Source organism: Xenia sp. Carnegie-2017, unplaced genomic scaffold (genome assembly GCF_021976095.1).
Source record: "Xenia sp. Carnegie-2017 unplaced genomic scaffold, XeniaSp_v1 HiC_scaffold_3, whole genome shotgun sequence".
NCBI lineage: Eukaryota > Metazoa > Cnidaria > Anthozoa > Malacalcyonacea > Xeniidae > Xenia > Xenia sp. Carnegie-2017.
The window spans coordinates 9,026,320-9,043,194 of record NW_025813493.1 but is presented as its reverse complement, the minus strand read 5'-3'; the positions used below and the strand labels follow the sequence as shown (position 1 = coordinate 9,043,194).

The window sequence follows — 16,875 nt, the reverse complement described above, 5'->3', positions numbered from 1 at the left end:
TAAATTGTTAATAATCGAGAAACATGTGTTACATCCTCTGCCATCCTCAAACCTTATTTCAATCCATCTTATGAGTCATATTTTTTTGATGATCGAGACACAGAAGTGCAAACAGAACGCTCTTATTTACATCTTCTTCCGTCTACAAATCTTAAACTCATACCAGAAGGTACAACACAAACTGTCAACGTGACGAAACATAAAAGTATCTTCTACATTTGAGTTCAGTCAAAGCCAGTTTAGCCACTGGCTCAACACGAAGAACATTGTTTTTTTGATATATTTTTCTATTATTTCATATTTTCCTATTATTTTAACTACCCCATCAACCATGCACTTTACCTCTAGCTATATCTTGGCAATTCACACAAGATTTTCTTAATTAAAAATTCCTTGGAAAATATGCCTTCAAGTTACCATGGCATCTAACTTTGATAGAATTATAAAGGCAATGGCTTGCTCCAACTATTATGTCGAATAATTGTCCATCGTGGAGGAAGAAAAGAAATATGAATTATGCACAATGTCATGCAATTTCACGTTTAATAGAACATAGATTATCCAATTTCAGGTTCGAACTATTTAATTACGAATTAGTTTCTTCGAACTCATTGAATACATGCCTAAGCGAAAAAGAGAATACTTCCATATTTTAAAGGATCAACCATTCACATTGTATATGTTGTTGTATGATGTATAACTTTTAATTCGAAAGACACTGATAATTAAACATTTATGAATTTGACAAATATAAATTAATTGATCGTAATATAATATTAAGCACACTCTGAATAAAAGACTCATGTTTAACTCAATATTTGTGAAAGAAACAAGAAATTTTATTTTACATTCCCGCACTTCCGTTGAAATGATGTAACGCACATATGAGTAGAGCGTCTGTAGGCTTCTAAATATAGTCTGATGATGAATTTGTAACAAATTCGGAATGTTACTTTAGAAATAAAATTTCTTGTCGGCTGTTAATCTATATTGATCGTAATATTGATGGCAAAGGTGCATCCTAAATGAGGATGAAAGTATTTCAAACTCAAGTGTACAAACGAAAAAATTTTCACTCTGATTTATGAATACGAGTAAAACCAAAAAGATAAACTGGAAAACACGGCACCGATAGCAAAACGGTCTCTTTATCAAAATATACCAATCAACATTCACTTGTGCTATCCGTACTACGCGTACCCCAGTCAACTCAACCCAAATTTTAAAAGTTGTAGATTCAATTTAGATTTAAAAAATGTAACCAAATTGTGTGCATCACTGAAGCTCGAATATATCTTCCAGAAATCTCTTTCACATTTTTAACACTACTTTAAGAAGAAAAATAGGTTAAGGAGTAACCACTCAATTCGAATAACAACATTAATGTGAAAAGCTGTAATCTTAATTTTAACTATTAAATCACAACAAAAAAATGATGACATCATCACTTGGCAGAGCTTACAAGATGTCACTTTTTTACAACATTTCAACGTGTGATGTGTCAACTTAAGCATTTAACCTAGCAGAGATGACCAGTGATCTCGAAAAAAGACTGGATCAAGCAACTCTACATTGTAGTAACCAAATTTTGAAGCCACCGCCGCCATTACTAAGGGACCAACACATTGAAAGATTTTTTAACAAAACTATGGAAAATATAGCAACACATGGTCAAATTATGCTTTAGGATAACGCCGAAGATGAAAAACAACCTTTGTTACGACAGTAAAGCAAGTCGGAAAGAATATTCTGCCGTATAAAACAAAACGTATGCAGGTTTCACTCCGAATCACTCGTAAAAAAGGCTTGTAATTTTAAAGGATTGATCACTTTATGTTTTTAAATGAGATTATTTAATCAGTTTGTACTTCTGAAATGCGATTCCAACAATATTAGGTATTTTCATGCAGTTTTAGGCTATTTTCCATAGCTTTTCTATACCAAAGTAGAGTTACCGATGACAAAAATCGCTGCATTTTGATCATATTTCATCATATTTCATCGTGTTTTTTGTTCATGCAGTTATATGTTGAAAATTCTTGATTATTCTGGTATAAATGCACAATATATTTGCTCCTTATTTTCGAAAGTTGGTTCCTTAGTAATGGCGGCGCTCATTATTTTTTGTCTTCAACTTTTGTGCTAGATGCTTGATCCAGTCTTATTTCTATATCAGTGGAGTTGACCTAAACATATAAATGTTTAAATCTTTTGTACGGTTCAACTTTAATTCGATGTTTTGGAATTTCCACGTTCATATATGGAGTATAAACGGTGTCATTTCTTACAACAGGCTTAGTACTCACAGTTGTATATGAAGGCTTGAAGTCCTTAATTATACCATATTCTTTTGGCGCTTCCTTTAGCAACATGTCATAAATGTTGTCCCAATTATCTCTATTGACTCTGGGGTATTCCCTGTGCATTATATTTGCAGTAGCAACTGGAAGAATTGTCAGTACTTGTCCACGAAATATTATATCAGCGGCAATAATCACAAATTTTTGACTTTCCCACCAACTCTCCTTTTCGTATATTAATCGATACGGAAGTATGAATTTTATGGCGTCCTTGTGAAAAGCATTAAAAGCAGCGTCGAAATAAATTGAAACAGGTATTACTTCACAGAAAGGAAAAATTTCATAATTATAATAACATAACGGCTGGCCTTGTATTGTTGGACGTGGGCATTAAAAAGGCACTCCAATTGCAGGCTCGTATTTCAAAAGAAAATACTCAAACACTTCCAATGACGTATTAGACTGACGATACGTCTTTTCAAAATCGGAATTTGAGAAATGGTACGATAAATCTCCATCCAAAAAAATATAATAGAGGTAGGATTGCGCAGAATTCATTGCCAACTCGTACAGAATGTTCCTTCCAGAACTCCAAGTTGTACCAGGTCTAAAGATGTAGCTAATGTTGTAACTAGGCGTGGAGAATTGAGTTGTAGAACAAATGCTTTTCCAAGACAGCACAAGAACATCGTGTTTTGATTTATGTCCAAACATTTGTGGGTTAAGAAGATTGTCCAATAAACAAGACTCTGTTCGTACTAAGTAGATAAAACGTTTATTTTGGTGATTTGATTTGACGTGAATTTTTACACTGCTTGAATTGCTGTTCTTCCACGTTTGCCCGTTGTTCAATAGAGATTAAACGTTTTCAGGTAAGGATTTGACAATATATGTGTTCTGATTCCATATGCTATCTCTCATACCGATAAAACGAAGAATTATGATAAAAAGCAGCCAAGGAAAGTATTTCTTGAAGTCTTTTGAGTTTGCTATTGTCTTAATTGACCTTCTCATTCTCAATTACTTCTGCAAGCTGTCAAAATAAACAAAGAAAAACCTTGAATTTCTTGATCAATTGAAGAGCATTAATTTATTTATAAATCTATGGATCGTGCAGCTACAAATATTTCGAGCTAACACTTGCTGTCAACATAATAAAAATGATTTTTTCACGCAAGTATTACAATAATCTGGAATGAAATTAAAAAAAACATTTTTTTATTTCACTACCAAGTTTTTTTATCATGACTTTATTTTTACTGTACGACTATACTGGTACTTTATATAAATAGTTTTAGCGGCTCCTTTTTTTTCGTATGCAATAGAATAGGTGCTGTGTATGTTGAATGGAAAGAGGCTGTGTATATAAATATAATATATTGATTCAGAAAACACTCAGAAGTTGATCAAATATGGTATGGTCACCTTTATAGCATTTTGGAAAGACATTTTGATGGAATAATATCCACCAAAAAACGTTGGTTTTATTGAAAAGCTGTCGTATGATCTTTGTTCTTTTGCTCCCTTCAGAGTTTTGTTTTCATTTGAGTCTCATGCAATGTTTCGCTTTGGACTCTATGAAAACAATACTCACTATTTCCATCGGAAGCATTAGACTAGTCGACCTTTGGGAAAATCAAATAACTCCGTTTTTTTGTAAAAGCAGTTTCAGTATAGTTTTATGTGTTGAGCACAAAAGTGGTTGTTATCAAAGTTGAAACTTCGATTTTAGGTGAGAAAATGACGTCACAATGTTATGAGTGAGATTTGTGTGAAGTATTTTTTCATTTTTAACTAAAATTACATAACGCTTAATCAATATTTATGATTTGTAATGGCGGGCAAGTGAACTTTAAAACTCTTGGCTTTTGTAAAAATCTCAATATATGGCAAATTATTTTCGTTTTTACGGATGTTGATGATACATAAAGAAAATTTACCGAAAGATTCAAGGTGACATTGTGTCCAGATTAAATTGTAGCATAAAATTCAAATTTTTTCTCAAGAGACTTAACTCTTATCTTCTGTGTAGCACAGTATGATCTTGATTAATCACATGTGTTATGGCAAGGACACCTTTAATTAAAATACCAATTATATATAATGGACTTGTGCAAAATGAAAACAATGCACACTTCCTGAATTGATTCATATTATGTTCTATGCGCAAGGATTTAAATATTCAAATGGCCTGGCTTCACTGCACTTAAAAATTGGGTAGTGAGTGTAACAAAAGATAAGAACATTTTGTTTCTCTAACAACTGAGTAAAATCCTTAAAAGAAATGTGTTTGTAAAAACATAGGTCACATATGTTTGTAAAAGATGACAGTGATGGACTTTTTTATCATCAGAAAACATTTGTTGGAGTCACCATAGTTAGTAGCCATGTATAATCCTGCAACTGTGATGATCTTTTTTCTGCTTGTGACGTGTAATATTTACAACACTAAATACTTATTTGTTCTTAATTTTGCCTTGCAAGAAACTGAGTTATAAAAACTATTGTGTATCATATTTGATGAGCCTTAGCTATATAAAACATTTAAAAATGCCTTTTTGATTTATGTATAAGCCTATTTTTATCAAAAGCGTGGGAATTTTATTCATTTCTCTTTTCTACTTTTTAAATCCTCAAACTGTAGATAGAGCTATCTGCTTCTGAAAAAATATTAGCAGACAAGATTGCATGCACAATAAAAATGAACATTTTTGACATGGAAAATACATGATAAAATGCCAATACAACTCACTGATTAATTGTTATGTATCTTCTCTGCTTGTGTATTAAACCTTTCAATATATATGGCTATATCAAGCAACATGTACTTTTACCATACCTGCTGCTAAAATATTTTATGTATTTAAAAAACTAACATCATTGTATTTCACAAAGCTGATACATAAAAGACATAGAGTAACAATTTAGCAAAAACTGTTGTAAAGCTCATTTATCTATACGTATAATCATTGATAAACTTAGCACAATATGCTGTAGTAGCTACCTCTTTAATTTAAATTAATTTAGATTATTTTCAAAAGAGCATTGAGCTTACATGATGCATATGACATTTAATAAAGCCAAATTCATAGGAAATCATGCACTTTGATTATTTGATGTATCCAAGGCTTTAGGATTCATTGCTCAAAAAACATTATTTCTTTGTTTGTCAATGAATGAATTGTACGTTGCAAAGACCTACCGGGCGCAAAAAAGACAACATAAAATGCAATTGCTCTGGTGTAAAAAACGATTTGATACGATTGTTTCTGGGTTTTTTGTCGGCAGAACTTGCGATGTTTACAACATTGACAAATTTAAAATGTCCACAAAGCTTATGCTCTTAAAAAGCCTTTGAAATGGAAGATACATACCTGATTAAATACTCGAGGTAAATCCAATACTGAGCTTCAGTAAAATATTTTTAACATATCTTAGATCAATGGATTTTAGTAAAAAATAAGCTGGTTTAAGGTTGCAATTAAGTTAGCGTCCATTGGATGTACCGCCGTTGCTAATGAATCTTAATTTAAATTAAGCTTATATTTTTGCATGCGAGTCAATTATGAGTTGCAGGTGGCAAAATAAAAGTCGTAGGTTGCTGTTGGCAATTGTGTTCTCTAAGACATGGCGCTAAACCACTAAAATACGTAAGAACAACTTACAAAGTAAAACAATAAATAATTTTTGTATTCATATTAAGTACAATTTTTAGTTGAAGATGCTACAGATCTAGGTTATTGAAAATGTAACTAAGAAATATGTCCATAGAATAACAAGCTTCAGTAATTAATTTTGACGAACCGTAAATCCACAAGTGCCTTATGTTCGTTAATTTTATCAACAAAAGAAGCTTGCAATGCATGTCTGCATTCGAGTCAATATAAAAACACCCCATACATAATTCACTGCTTGCCAGTAAATTTTGATTAAAAAGAAACTTACAAATTAATGTTTGCTTGCGAGTCAGTTGTAAATCATGGCTTTTTGCAAACAAAAAGTCGTAGTTGGAACTACGTTTTTTTTTCTACAATAATTGGCGTTAAACAACTAAATACGAACGTGGTAAAAAACAGAATATATTATATAAGTAGAACTTACAAAAAAAGAGAATAAATTAAATTTTACGTATTTAAATTAAGTACAGTTTTCCATTGAAATTATAGTCATAGGCTGTAAGTAAACAAAAATTGCGGTTAATGAAATGTTTTAATGAAGCATTATAAGCTTAAGATCAACAAAAAAATTGTAAGATATTAGCCAATTGTCTATTTATCACTGCCGCCCTTCAAATAGAGTCTATACCACATATAGGCTACTGTATGTTTAATTAGTTTACTGGCTTCCGTTTGCCATATCTTCAATCCTATTGGTCACACAATACAATTTACTGGCTGCCAATATGGTAATCATATATATACGTTGTAAGATATGCGTGGCACGAAAAAATTCAATGGATTGACCCTACTGTATGTTCTCTATACTGTGTACATACTGTAGATTGTATTTCCACCTAAGATGTTGCATCTCTGTCGTCCTCGAAATGCTTGTTGTTACCGTTGAACTATGTTTTCAATAATGATTTATTTTACATCTAATATGAATATTTTGCATGCGCAAAACAAACATCACACATGAATTTTTTGAAGCGCTGTACAGGCTGGCCTTCTCAAGTAGCATAGCAAGCCTGCAGATTTACTCCCGATTTGTATAGCAGGAGTAAAAAGTCGGGCTGCCTACGCTACTGGCTTTCTCGCTCAGAAAAACATCTGAGCTCGTTCAATTAAACCACCGTCTCCGAGGTTTGCACCAGGTTATGCCAACTTCGGAGATGTTTGTGAGAACTTTCAATTTTCGGCCTTGACCTTTCTGATCAGCTGTCAACTCTCAAGTTCTTCCAAAGGTCTCCTCGGTTAGCATAAGCTTATGTAAACACAGTAATCATCTTTCTTATAGCCATGCAGTACTGTATAGTATGTGGCAAGGACGAGTTACTTGCCGACGATAAACTTGTCATGATCACAATATGTTTTATAAAAATCAAATGAAGTTTATACTACTCTGTTTAAGTGCTTCAATTTTAAAAATTTGACGTTGCTCAATTGGAGAAAGCCAACTAGTTATCGCCATTCTCTAGATGTCTTTAAACTATTTGATTTTCATTATTAACAAAAGAAGGCAATTGTTGCACTTGTCTTTACGGAACTCATATGAACTCTTCTTCAAAATTTTCGTCCGTTGTTGTTAAGACGTGAGAACGATCAAACTGAGCAATGTATTTTAAGCAATCCATACCTGGACTTTCCATAACACTATTAAGAGCTATATATTCACCTCGAACACATCTTCATCAGGCCAAGTGAAATTTTCTTCAACTGTAAATCTACATGAACAGCAACATAATGATAGTAAAACAGACACTTTGTTGTGGCGACAAACCTCACAGATATGGTATTGTCTTAAAAAGCCCAATTGCAATTATGAATGGCGAAATAACATAGATGCTTTTAGAAAATTTGAGGATCGTTAATCTTAATTTGTAATAAATGCACGTAACTGACAAATATTATGGTCGCCAAAAAAGGACACAGAAATTTTAATGTGAAATAGAAAAGACTTAAACAATTTTAAACAATTACAATATTATTAATAATTACGCATTCATCAGTTAATAAACGTGATCTGATTACCACTAATTAATGCATTGTTTTGTTTGTCAATCAATTATCTTATGTTGTTGAGATCAATACAATTTTCTGGTATTTGGTCAGTGTGCATGAATACGTGGCAAGTAAAAGGCTTTTTATCTTGCACCTTTCCTTGTGCACTTAGCTAGTTTCAATGGCGCAGCTATAGTGAGAAGTTGGATCCCATCACCAGCCATTGCCAACAAGCTACACGCTGGGCGATTTGGTTTATATGTAAATAACTGATCCCATGTAAAGAAAACTTATCAAATGTATGCTGAAAGTTGCGAGTAACGTGTTAGGATTCTTAACTCTTTCCCTAGCCCTCACACAGCAGAATGAATGCTGTAGTCCTGTAGTCACTTTAGTGAATAGGAAGTTGCACCTCACATTTAAATTGACGTGTCAGCAAGTGTGCTATTATCACCTTGTCATAGTATGAATGTGCTCAATTTCATGATGATTTTGTAACTACACTCGGTGAAATAGAACGAGTAAAGTTTGAAGATAAATATGTGCAGGCAGACGAGAGCAATGTGCTTTTGGATATTTTTGCTTATTTTAACTACTCCTGGTAAGTCAGATTACGATACTCTAACATATTATAATCTCAATTTTATTTAAACATGCTATATTTCATCTTTTCTTTCATGAACATAAAAACTATTTGCTATCCTGTGTTAATATACGTTTTGAGCTTTTGCAGATACAATTGAACGTGCTTATAAAACAAGAGTTTTTTATGCTTGAGTTAGAATTTTGTCGAACAGACCTTTTTGAATCTGATAATTAAAAGAGACTTTGTATATTTTGAAATATTCACGTGATTGTTAATGAGCCAGTGTTTTATAATGAGACGCTGCAAGAATGAGCAAATATATGCTTGGTCAGAAACACGCAATAGCATGCTTACATTTCACAGCAATAGAAACTCTGCCTGGCTGAACTAAAATCCCAAGTATGACCTAAAATCTCAAGCTCCTACCATACAATACGACGACACGTACTGGTCGGACAAATGACAATTAATTGTTCATAATCAAGATAATGCAAACCCCACGATGTGGATACATGATTAAAGTCTTTAAAAAACCTTATTATATTTAAACGCTCTCACTGTTCAATAAAATTATAATTCAAGTATTAAATTTGTTAGCTTTTTAACAATCGTATTCTTAGAGTATTTCAAACAAAGCCGTGCATACAATAAACATTGATCACGATTATAGTCTCGAAATTATTGCTAATCAAATATGAATCATTTCTACATCGACGCCAGTAATCATCCTTTATATTATGGTATCATTATATCATATCAATTTCATTGTATAAACTAAATGATTCACACCTAGTTAAATTACCAGTTTAGACAAAGTGTTAGTGACTAGACAAAGTGTTAGACAAATGTCATTGATCATTCCTTTGAAAACGTGTAAAATGTGTTGTTTATAGATATATTTAAACTAATTGCGCATTAACTTAGCACACCCAATGTTTCTGGGGTCTCATAGTCATTTAATTTATGTATATGTTCTACTGAATTTAGGCTCGCTCCAAACGTATCATTTTACATTAGCCGAATGCTTTTTAAACAAAAGTTAATGAAGAAATTTATCTCATTTTTTCTGACTTTAATGCATTTGGTGCATGTAAAATGCGACGTTTGAAACGGGCCTGAAAATCTCTTTGAAATCTATTGTTTTCCTACGCCACTATATGGCGTACGTGTTTGATTAAACTTCCTAGCTGACTTACTAGGAATGACTAATTGTAATGTATGAGCGACAGTAAATTATTTATCAAGGTATCCTTCATGTGCTCTCGATTAAAGCAAACTGTAGAATGCTAGTTTTAAAAACTATTACGCATTTTTCTGTGTACTAGATCATACCGACTTGATCTACTTCGTAGCTATTGAAAATACTCGTCACATTTGTAAATAATATTGTACTCTATTGAAATCAAGAATCAAACATGGTAACTTTCATTTGCAGCTCTTTCCCTTCGATTGCTTTATGCAAATGAAAAAGACATTCGAATTATTTGGACACAACAAAACAAGGAAAAGATTATTTTATCAAGAGCAGAAGAGGCAGTGGCAATAGATGTTATCATTGGCAAGAACTTATTGTTCTGGAGTGATGTGTCGGAAAAGAAAATTTTCAGTTGCTCTATCAAACTAAAGTCATGTATTCCAAAAGTTATTATGTCACATGAAAATGGCCACATTGAAGGTCTGGCTGTTGATTGGCTTACTGAAAAACTATATTGGACCGATAGCGTCGTAAAACAGATTATTGTGTCTACTATTGAAGGTCATCATCGCAAAGCTTTGATTTGGAACAATATTGATCTACCACGAGCAATTGCTCTTGATCCAAATACCAAGTAAGCATTATTTAGAACTCAAGGTGTATTAGATTAGCAGTATAAAGGCTGATTTCTATTCAGTGCAAATTGTCGCACGATCGACTTTTTGAGATCACTTTCTTTTCAATTGTAAGCTCTCGACCGGAGCAGTTTTACACGGCTGCACACAATTTAAAGGAAAGTGATCACAAAAGGTCGATCCCGTGAAAATTGGCACTGAATGGAACTCAGCCATTAGGGCGGATTACATGAGCCCGGTAACCGGGATTCAACGAAGCGTTAAATCATTTTGGTGAAAGGGAAAGATTAAATACTTAACTTCACAACAAAAAAGTTATTTGAGCAATTTCTCTAAGCTCTGACTTTGCAAATTCACAAAACCCTTAAAATGAAAACAAATAATTTAGCCTTATTTAAAAAATACGACTAAAATGATATATGACGCTTGTAAGAAAAGTTTGTAAGTTTTGTGGTTAAAGTTTATACTCCTTTCAATCACTCAAAATCATTTCGCGCCTCGCTGAATCCCAAATACCGGGCTCATGTAAACAGCCCCTTGTTACAAAATTTTCGAATTTCAAACGGACAAATAATGTTTCTCTTGAATAAATTATGGGTATTGCAAAGAATTTGGAGAGGTAAGAGTTTGGGCAGAGTTCATCATGTATTCAAAAGGTTGCAATTTCAATAGCTATTGACTTCAGAAATATAAATCTTTGTACGCAATAACGTTATTTAGTTGGATTTGGTAATATCTGCCATTCCCGCTAGTTAATGTAAAAAAGAAAAAGTTTTTGTTCCTTGGAGAGTAGTGATGATCTATCTTTGTAAAAGTATTCCGTGAAAGAAGCCTACGTAGTTCTTATAATACTTTTTCCCAAGATTATATACTGTGCTAACTGGCTCTTTTCATTTGAGATTTATGTTCTGGACTGATTGGGGAGAAATTCCACGTATATCACGCGCAGGAATGGATGGCTCAAATCAGATCGATCTTGTTCGTCATCTCATCACATGGCCAAATAGCCTTACCTTGGATTATAGGAAGAAAAGAGTGTATTGGATTGATGCCAGACATAACTGCATTGCTAATGTTGACTACTCTGGTAGAGACAGGCATCTCACGTACTCAAAAGCAACTAATCACCCCTACGCGATAACAATGTTTGGTAACCAGTTATTTTGGACGGATTGGGATAGTAACTCAATACGAACATGCGACACGTCAAAAAATAATGCAACAACTTCTGTTAAAACTGTCCGCTCTGGTTTATTTTCACCAATGGATATCAAAGTTTATGAACCTCAAAGACAATATGAGGGTGCTTATTTGTTTGTTTTCAGTAAAAGTCTAATGTACAAAAAGTTTGGTGTACAAAAAGTTTGGTAAAAGTTACATATACTAGTAAGCGTAGTCCATTGGTAGCTTGAACTGACATGAACTGTCTAGTGGCAAGATATTATTGCTATTTTCTCTATCTATATGCTCATTGATACTAGTATCCACGTGTAATTTTAAGAAGTATAGCAGTATTTCATAGGAAACTAATGCAATGGGATTCATTAACAAATATGCTTCGAGTTTCTTTATTTTTGTCTTTAGGTTTGTATAATCCCTGCGAAAACAAAAATGGTGGTTGTAGTCAATTGTGCTTGCTATCACCCCAAAGAAATTTTTCGTGTTCTTGCTCGTCTGGAGTTGCTCTGAAGTCGGATTCGAAGACTTGTGAAGATGGTAACTAAAAACTACACTTACATATAATAGTTGTGTGATTTTTGTAATAAACTTTGGGCAAAGTCAACAATAATTACAAATTGTAAAAATTATTGGAGAAGCACATATTATTGAATAGCAAATCACATGGTAAGATTTAAAATAATAGACCAATGTCATACATATTCATCACTATTCACCGATTACACTGTGGCTGTTATTCCATAGAAAAGGTCGTCAATAAAGCTTGGATGGCGCTGTCCACCGGACAGTGATGATTTCAATGATAGATAATGCAAAAAATTATCAAATAGGATGCAATGGTGATTGACAAAAAAGATTTTTTTGTAACTGTAACCTTGCACTTTTCCAAGCATTAAGACAACATCATATACACATAATAATATTGTGATCGTTTTTGTTTCGTATTTCATGCTCTCCAAAGCTTAGAAAATAAATACTATATATAGTCAATTCATCTTCTAGTGTTTTTATTTGTTTTTGACTTAAGGTCCACAAGCGTTTCTACTCTTGTCACGTCTTAATCAAATAAGGATTATCTCTCTCAGCACTGACGAGCATTCTGACGTACAAGTGCCAATTGATAATACGGGTCACGTGGTGGGTATTGAATTTGACCCTTTGACAAAGTTGCTTTATTGGATTGATTCACATAACCGTGAAATAAGATGTGCTCCATTAAATGGGTCAAGTAAGTTCAATGAAAGAATCTAACTATAAAGGTTTTGGTTGTTTTGACAATTTGGCAGTCAGAAAATGTAATATTTCAATGCAAAGAAAGTTGACACTATATTTGCTAGACCTTTTCAAATGTTAGTTTTGTCTATTATAAAGCCTGAAAGTTATTTGCATCTGTTGAAACTTTTTAAAGCATTGAATGGCAGAGGTATTATGCAAGAGTAAATGCATGGACAAGCGTAGTTTTTTGCCTACAGAACTCAATTGTGGCGTATTGACTGCCATAGTTTTTTGTTAGCTCAGATGAACAGTGTGTTTAACTCTGGATAGAAGATTCTAAATTTTATAACATTAGAGATTAGTAGATTTTAGTAGATTTAGTAGATTAGTAGATTTTAGTAGATTTAGTAGATTAGTAGATTTTAGTAGATTTAGTAGATTAGAAGATTAATTAGTAGGTCTTCTTAAAACATTCTCAAAATTCCATTTACTGAAGTACAAATGTATTGAAAAATGCAAAATTTATCAGTTTTCAGGCTTTTTTCATACAAAACCACTAGTGTTTATAAATCTGTTAAAAAAGGCAAATGTAATCAGATTTCCGTGTGTATAAGCAAAAATGTAAATAATCACAAGGAAGTTTTTATTAGTATACTGACTGACTAGAAAACACACATGTAAAATTCATATTTTGATATGTTCTTTTTTCTTGTCAGAAGATGTAAGCGTGATTATTAAGGGGAGAAATGATTCGTTAATCGAGGGGATAGCAGTTGACTGGATAAACAAACACCTTTATTGGACGGACACTGGAGCCGACATGATAGAAGTATCTCATCTTAATGGAAGTAAAAGGATGTCAATAGTTCAGGGGAACTTAGACGAGCCTCGAAGTATTGCAGTTGATCACAAAGAACGGTAAACACTTATTTATTGCTTGTAATAGTAAATGTATTAGATATGATATGACTATTTTCAGGGGCGAAACTAGAACGCTAATTGGTGGTGGGCGGGGGTATATTCATATATTCAGATCTGCCCCACTGATTTCTTTTGTTGGCGATTTTAATTTCAAAAGAAATCATTAGGGAAGGTTTGAAAATATGAACATTACCCCCATTACCGTTTTAGTTTTCCACTGTACTATTTTTACAAACTTTGCAGCCTTAGAGTCTTGCAGTATTTCCTAGAGGTTATAGAGCAAGTAAAATAACAGTAGTACGTATGTTTTATTCAGCTTTGTGTATTGGTCAGACTGGGGTGTGTTTCCAAAGATTGAGAAAGCAAAGTTAGATGGAAAAAGACGAGAAATCATAATTAACACCTCAATTGCGTGGCCAAATAGCATTGTTATCGATCACAAGCTACGTAAACTTTATTGGGCAGACGCCAAGCTTGACAAAATTGAATCATGGGATACGAGAAGTGGCAAACGTGTAATTATCACCCAAGAAAGAGTACCACATATTTATGCTCTTACCATGGTGGGAGATAACTTATATTGGACTGACCTTCAATCCAAAGTTCTGGCCACAGTCAACAAAGAGCAAACTATCAACAGAACGGTCATTATGAATTTTTTGCCTAATGGTTTGGCATTGAAAGGGGTTGACCTTCGCGAAGTACAAAATAGAGGATCGTAAATATAGCTATATGATGAATAAATTATTACTTTTATTCTCTAAAAGTGTTATGAAGGAATGTTGAGGCTTCTTGGAAAGAGCATTTATTTGCTTAACATTGTCAGTGATTAATCACCATTTTAATGACGACAAAAAAGACGTCGTATATTAACGACTTAGTACAATGATATTATCAAACGATGCATGTTTCATTAAGCTCATTATATGCTTCATTATAGTACGAAGTTAAAAAAAGCACTGTCTTTGATCTCTTAAATCGAATTAACCACAAAGTGTTTCATACATGTATTTCATCTCTCCATTTTGTTCCTTCCCATTGATTTTATGGCAAACTAGCTTGCTCACGCTTAATCACACACAATAAGAAAAAACTTTTGAGAACGTACAATCGAAACGAAACGTCTAAGTTCTTAGTCATGGCAACAGCCAACTGTTTGTACTTTCTCTGCCTTTGAAATGTTGGTTACATGATTGGTCTCAAATGTAAGAGAAATCAGCAGTGAATGCGAAGTGCGCTCGCCCACTTGTGTTTGTTCATAGTTTTGATGGTTTTGACTACGACTAGCTGGATGAACTTTCCTTGCTTTAGAACTTTCAAAGCATCTGGCACGTTTAGTCACAAATTATTAGAGAAATTTTTTGAAAATACGCAATCCCCACGTCATAGGCTTGGTAACAAGCAACCCGCAACTTCGTTTACGTTCACCTATTCCGAAGAAACTTGCTCGCTCACTGCCATCCGTATTTTTTAGTTTTCAAAATTTTCAGAAAAATGAAATGATTGTAAACTAACGTGCTCACACGAGAGAGTTCTTGCAACCTGTGAATGAAAGATGCTTAGAATGGAGCATCCTCAATTTTTTCACACTAAGATTTTTAACTCGAACTTAACGTCAAAAAACAGTCCATTTACCTGTTTTTCAAACCTTTCACACCTCTTCCGCGCCCCTTTTTCTTTGTCAACTAACATATTGTAATTTGCATATAATTTTGATGTTATGTGCGCGAATAAAAGGAAAATTTTAACTAGCTTTTTTTTCTAAAATTCTAAAATTCAAAAAACTAGTTAGTTTTAACTAGTTTTTAGAATTTTAGCTAGTTCAAGTAATTTTTATTCTACTTAATAAAAGTAGAATCTTAACGTCACAAAACAGCCCATTTAGTTGATTTTTCAAACCATTCACACCTCTTTCGCGCCCCTTTTTCATTATAAATTAACACATTGCATAATGTTGATGTTACGTGCGCGAATGTGAGTAGAAAGATTTTCAGTGGTTTGAGCCTGCGAGCAGTGGCGATTGTTGAACTTTTTCTCTAAATATAAACAATATAACTCATATGCCTCCGATGTGCTTCCCAATATTCCTAATAATTGGAAATGGCCAACAATGTCGAAATAATTCCATTTGCGAGCCAAGAAAATGAAAGGGATGGCGCACACAATTGTCACGAGCAAACATCCAGTTTTTGCCCTCCTCCGAACAAGAGAGACGAACAAGCTACCACGAGCAATACAATGCGTCTTTGCAAAATCATTGTAGCAAGACCGAAATTTGCATTTGGTATGTTGAGCTAAAAGAGTCGTTTTACAATGTATAAATATTTACACAGTAATGACAGTATATCGCGCTGTATACGAAGTATTTTTGACAATTAGCCTGTGCAAACAAGGGTATTCAAAGCACAAACATCGGTTGAAATTTTTTTATCTTTTGTCACATGCCACGATACCGGTAACAACGTGAAATAATCAGAAACGTGTCTTGAAAAATATGATAATACCTTGAGCTCGAAATATATTTGAAAATATTTGAAGCAAGCAGAGCAATGAGTGTTACTTTTGCGAAGCAGGAATTTGAGACAAAGAGGAACTAATTTTCACAAATTGCGTAATGTTATTGTTGTGATAAATGTGTCGCTCTCGGATGCCTGAAATTACCGACTTGGGCTATTTAAGAAAATGACGGTATATGAAATGGGATAAATTTTCATGGCTATTAACTAGGCCTCATTCGCAAACGTTTATAAAGTTATAGCCACAAACTCTTATTCTTGACTTGCAATCATTCTCTCGAGATTTAACTGACAATGTTGCTCGCCACGTCGGCTGGTACCAAAACTCAGAGAAAATATTCTTTGTATCAGACCATCAACATGGCTATCGTTTAAATAAACCACATTTTAGAGTTTTTAACAAAAGACCATATAGTGGGCTTCAGCTGGATACATTTGAAAGAAGTTGACTTGCTTTGTGAAATTTCATACACAAGAAACGCAATTTTAGATTAGATATTTTGTACCATGGACTTTGGAAGATACATCATTTATGGGAGGGGAAGGGGGCAATATTCATGGACATATGCATGATATGACATATAAAGTTTATTTGAAATCCATTGTTTCTATTATTATAACCATGAGCTTATGAAGATCAATAATTAGGGGGGCTCATATTCGTATGT

At 33.4% G+C, this 16,875-nt stretch overlaps 2 protein-coding genes across 2 annotated transcripts; one reads left to right on the top strand and one right to left on the bottom strand.

Annotated features, from left to right (window-relative positions):
• Positions 1 to 1,380: 1,380 nt before the first annotated feature.
• LOC124454183 lies at positions 1,381 to 5,734 on the bottom strand. The gene is made up of 3 exons (XM_047004989.1): positions 5,675 to 5,734; positions 2,712 to 3,333; positions 1,381 to 2,663 (listed from the first exon to the last, which is right to left on the bottom strand). Exons 2-3 carry the CDS (start codon positions 3,012 to 3,014, stop codon positions 2,187 to 2,189), a joined length of 780 nt encoding a protein of 259 aa, XP_046860945.1. The 5' UTR covers positions 3,015 to 3,333; positions 5,675 to 5,734; the 3' UTR covers positions 1,381 to 2,186.
• A 2,347-nt stretch (positions 5,735 to 8,081) lies between these two features.
• LOC124454709 (low-density lipoprotein receptor-related protein 6-like) lies at positions 8,082 to 14,701 on the top strand. Its single transcript, XM_047005485.1, has 7 exons — positions 8,082 to 8,561; positions 9,982 to 10,375; positions 11,276 to 11,679; positions 11,961 to 12,092; positions 12,583 to 12,783; positions 13,487 to 13,688; positions 14,008 to 14,701. The coding sequence occupies exons 1-7, from the start codon at positions 8,501 to 8,503 to the stop codon at positions 14,411 to 14,413; spliced, it is 1,800 nt and encodes a 599-aa protein (XP_046861441.1). The 5' UTR covers positions 8,082 to 8,500; the 3' UTR covers positions 14,414 to 14,701.
• The last annotated feature ends 2,174 nt before the right edge of the window (positions 14,702 to 16,875 follow it).

Bases quoted from the DNA above. Each gene is read 5' to 3' on its own strand.
- LOC124454183 (XM_047004989.1), bottom strand. From the start codon at position 3,014: ATGTTTGGACATAAATCAAAACACGATGTTCTTGTGCTGTCTTGGAAA. The intron at 2,664-2,711 runs GCAATTGGAGTG...ATACAAGGCCAG, and splicing joins TTCTTTTGAAATACGAGCCT to CCGTTATGTTATTATAATTA.
- LOC124454709 (XM_047005485.1), top strand. From the start codon at position 8,501: ATGTGCAGGCAGACGAGAGCAATGTGCTTTTGGATATTTTTGCTTATT. The intron at 11,680-11,960 runs GTGCTTATTTGT...TTTTGTCTTTAG, and splicing joins ACCTCAAAGACAATATGAGG to GTTTGTATAATCCCTGCGAA. The intron at 12,784-13,486 runs GTAAGTTCAATG...TTTTCTTGTCAG, and splicing joins TGCTCCATTAAATGGGTCAA to AAGATGTAAGCGTGATTATT.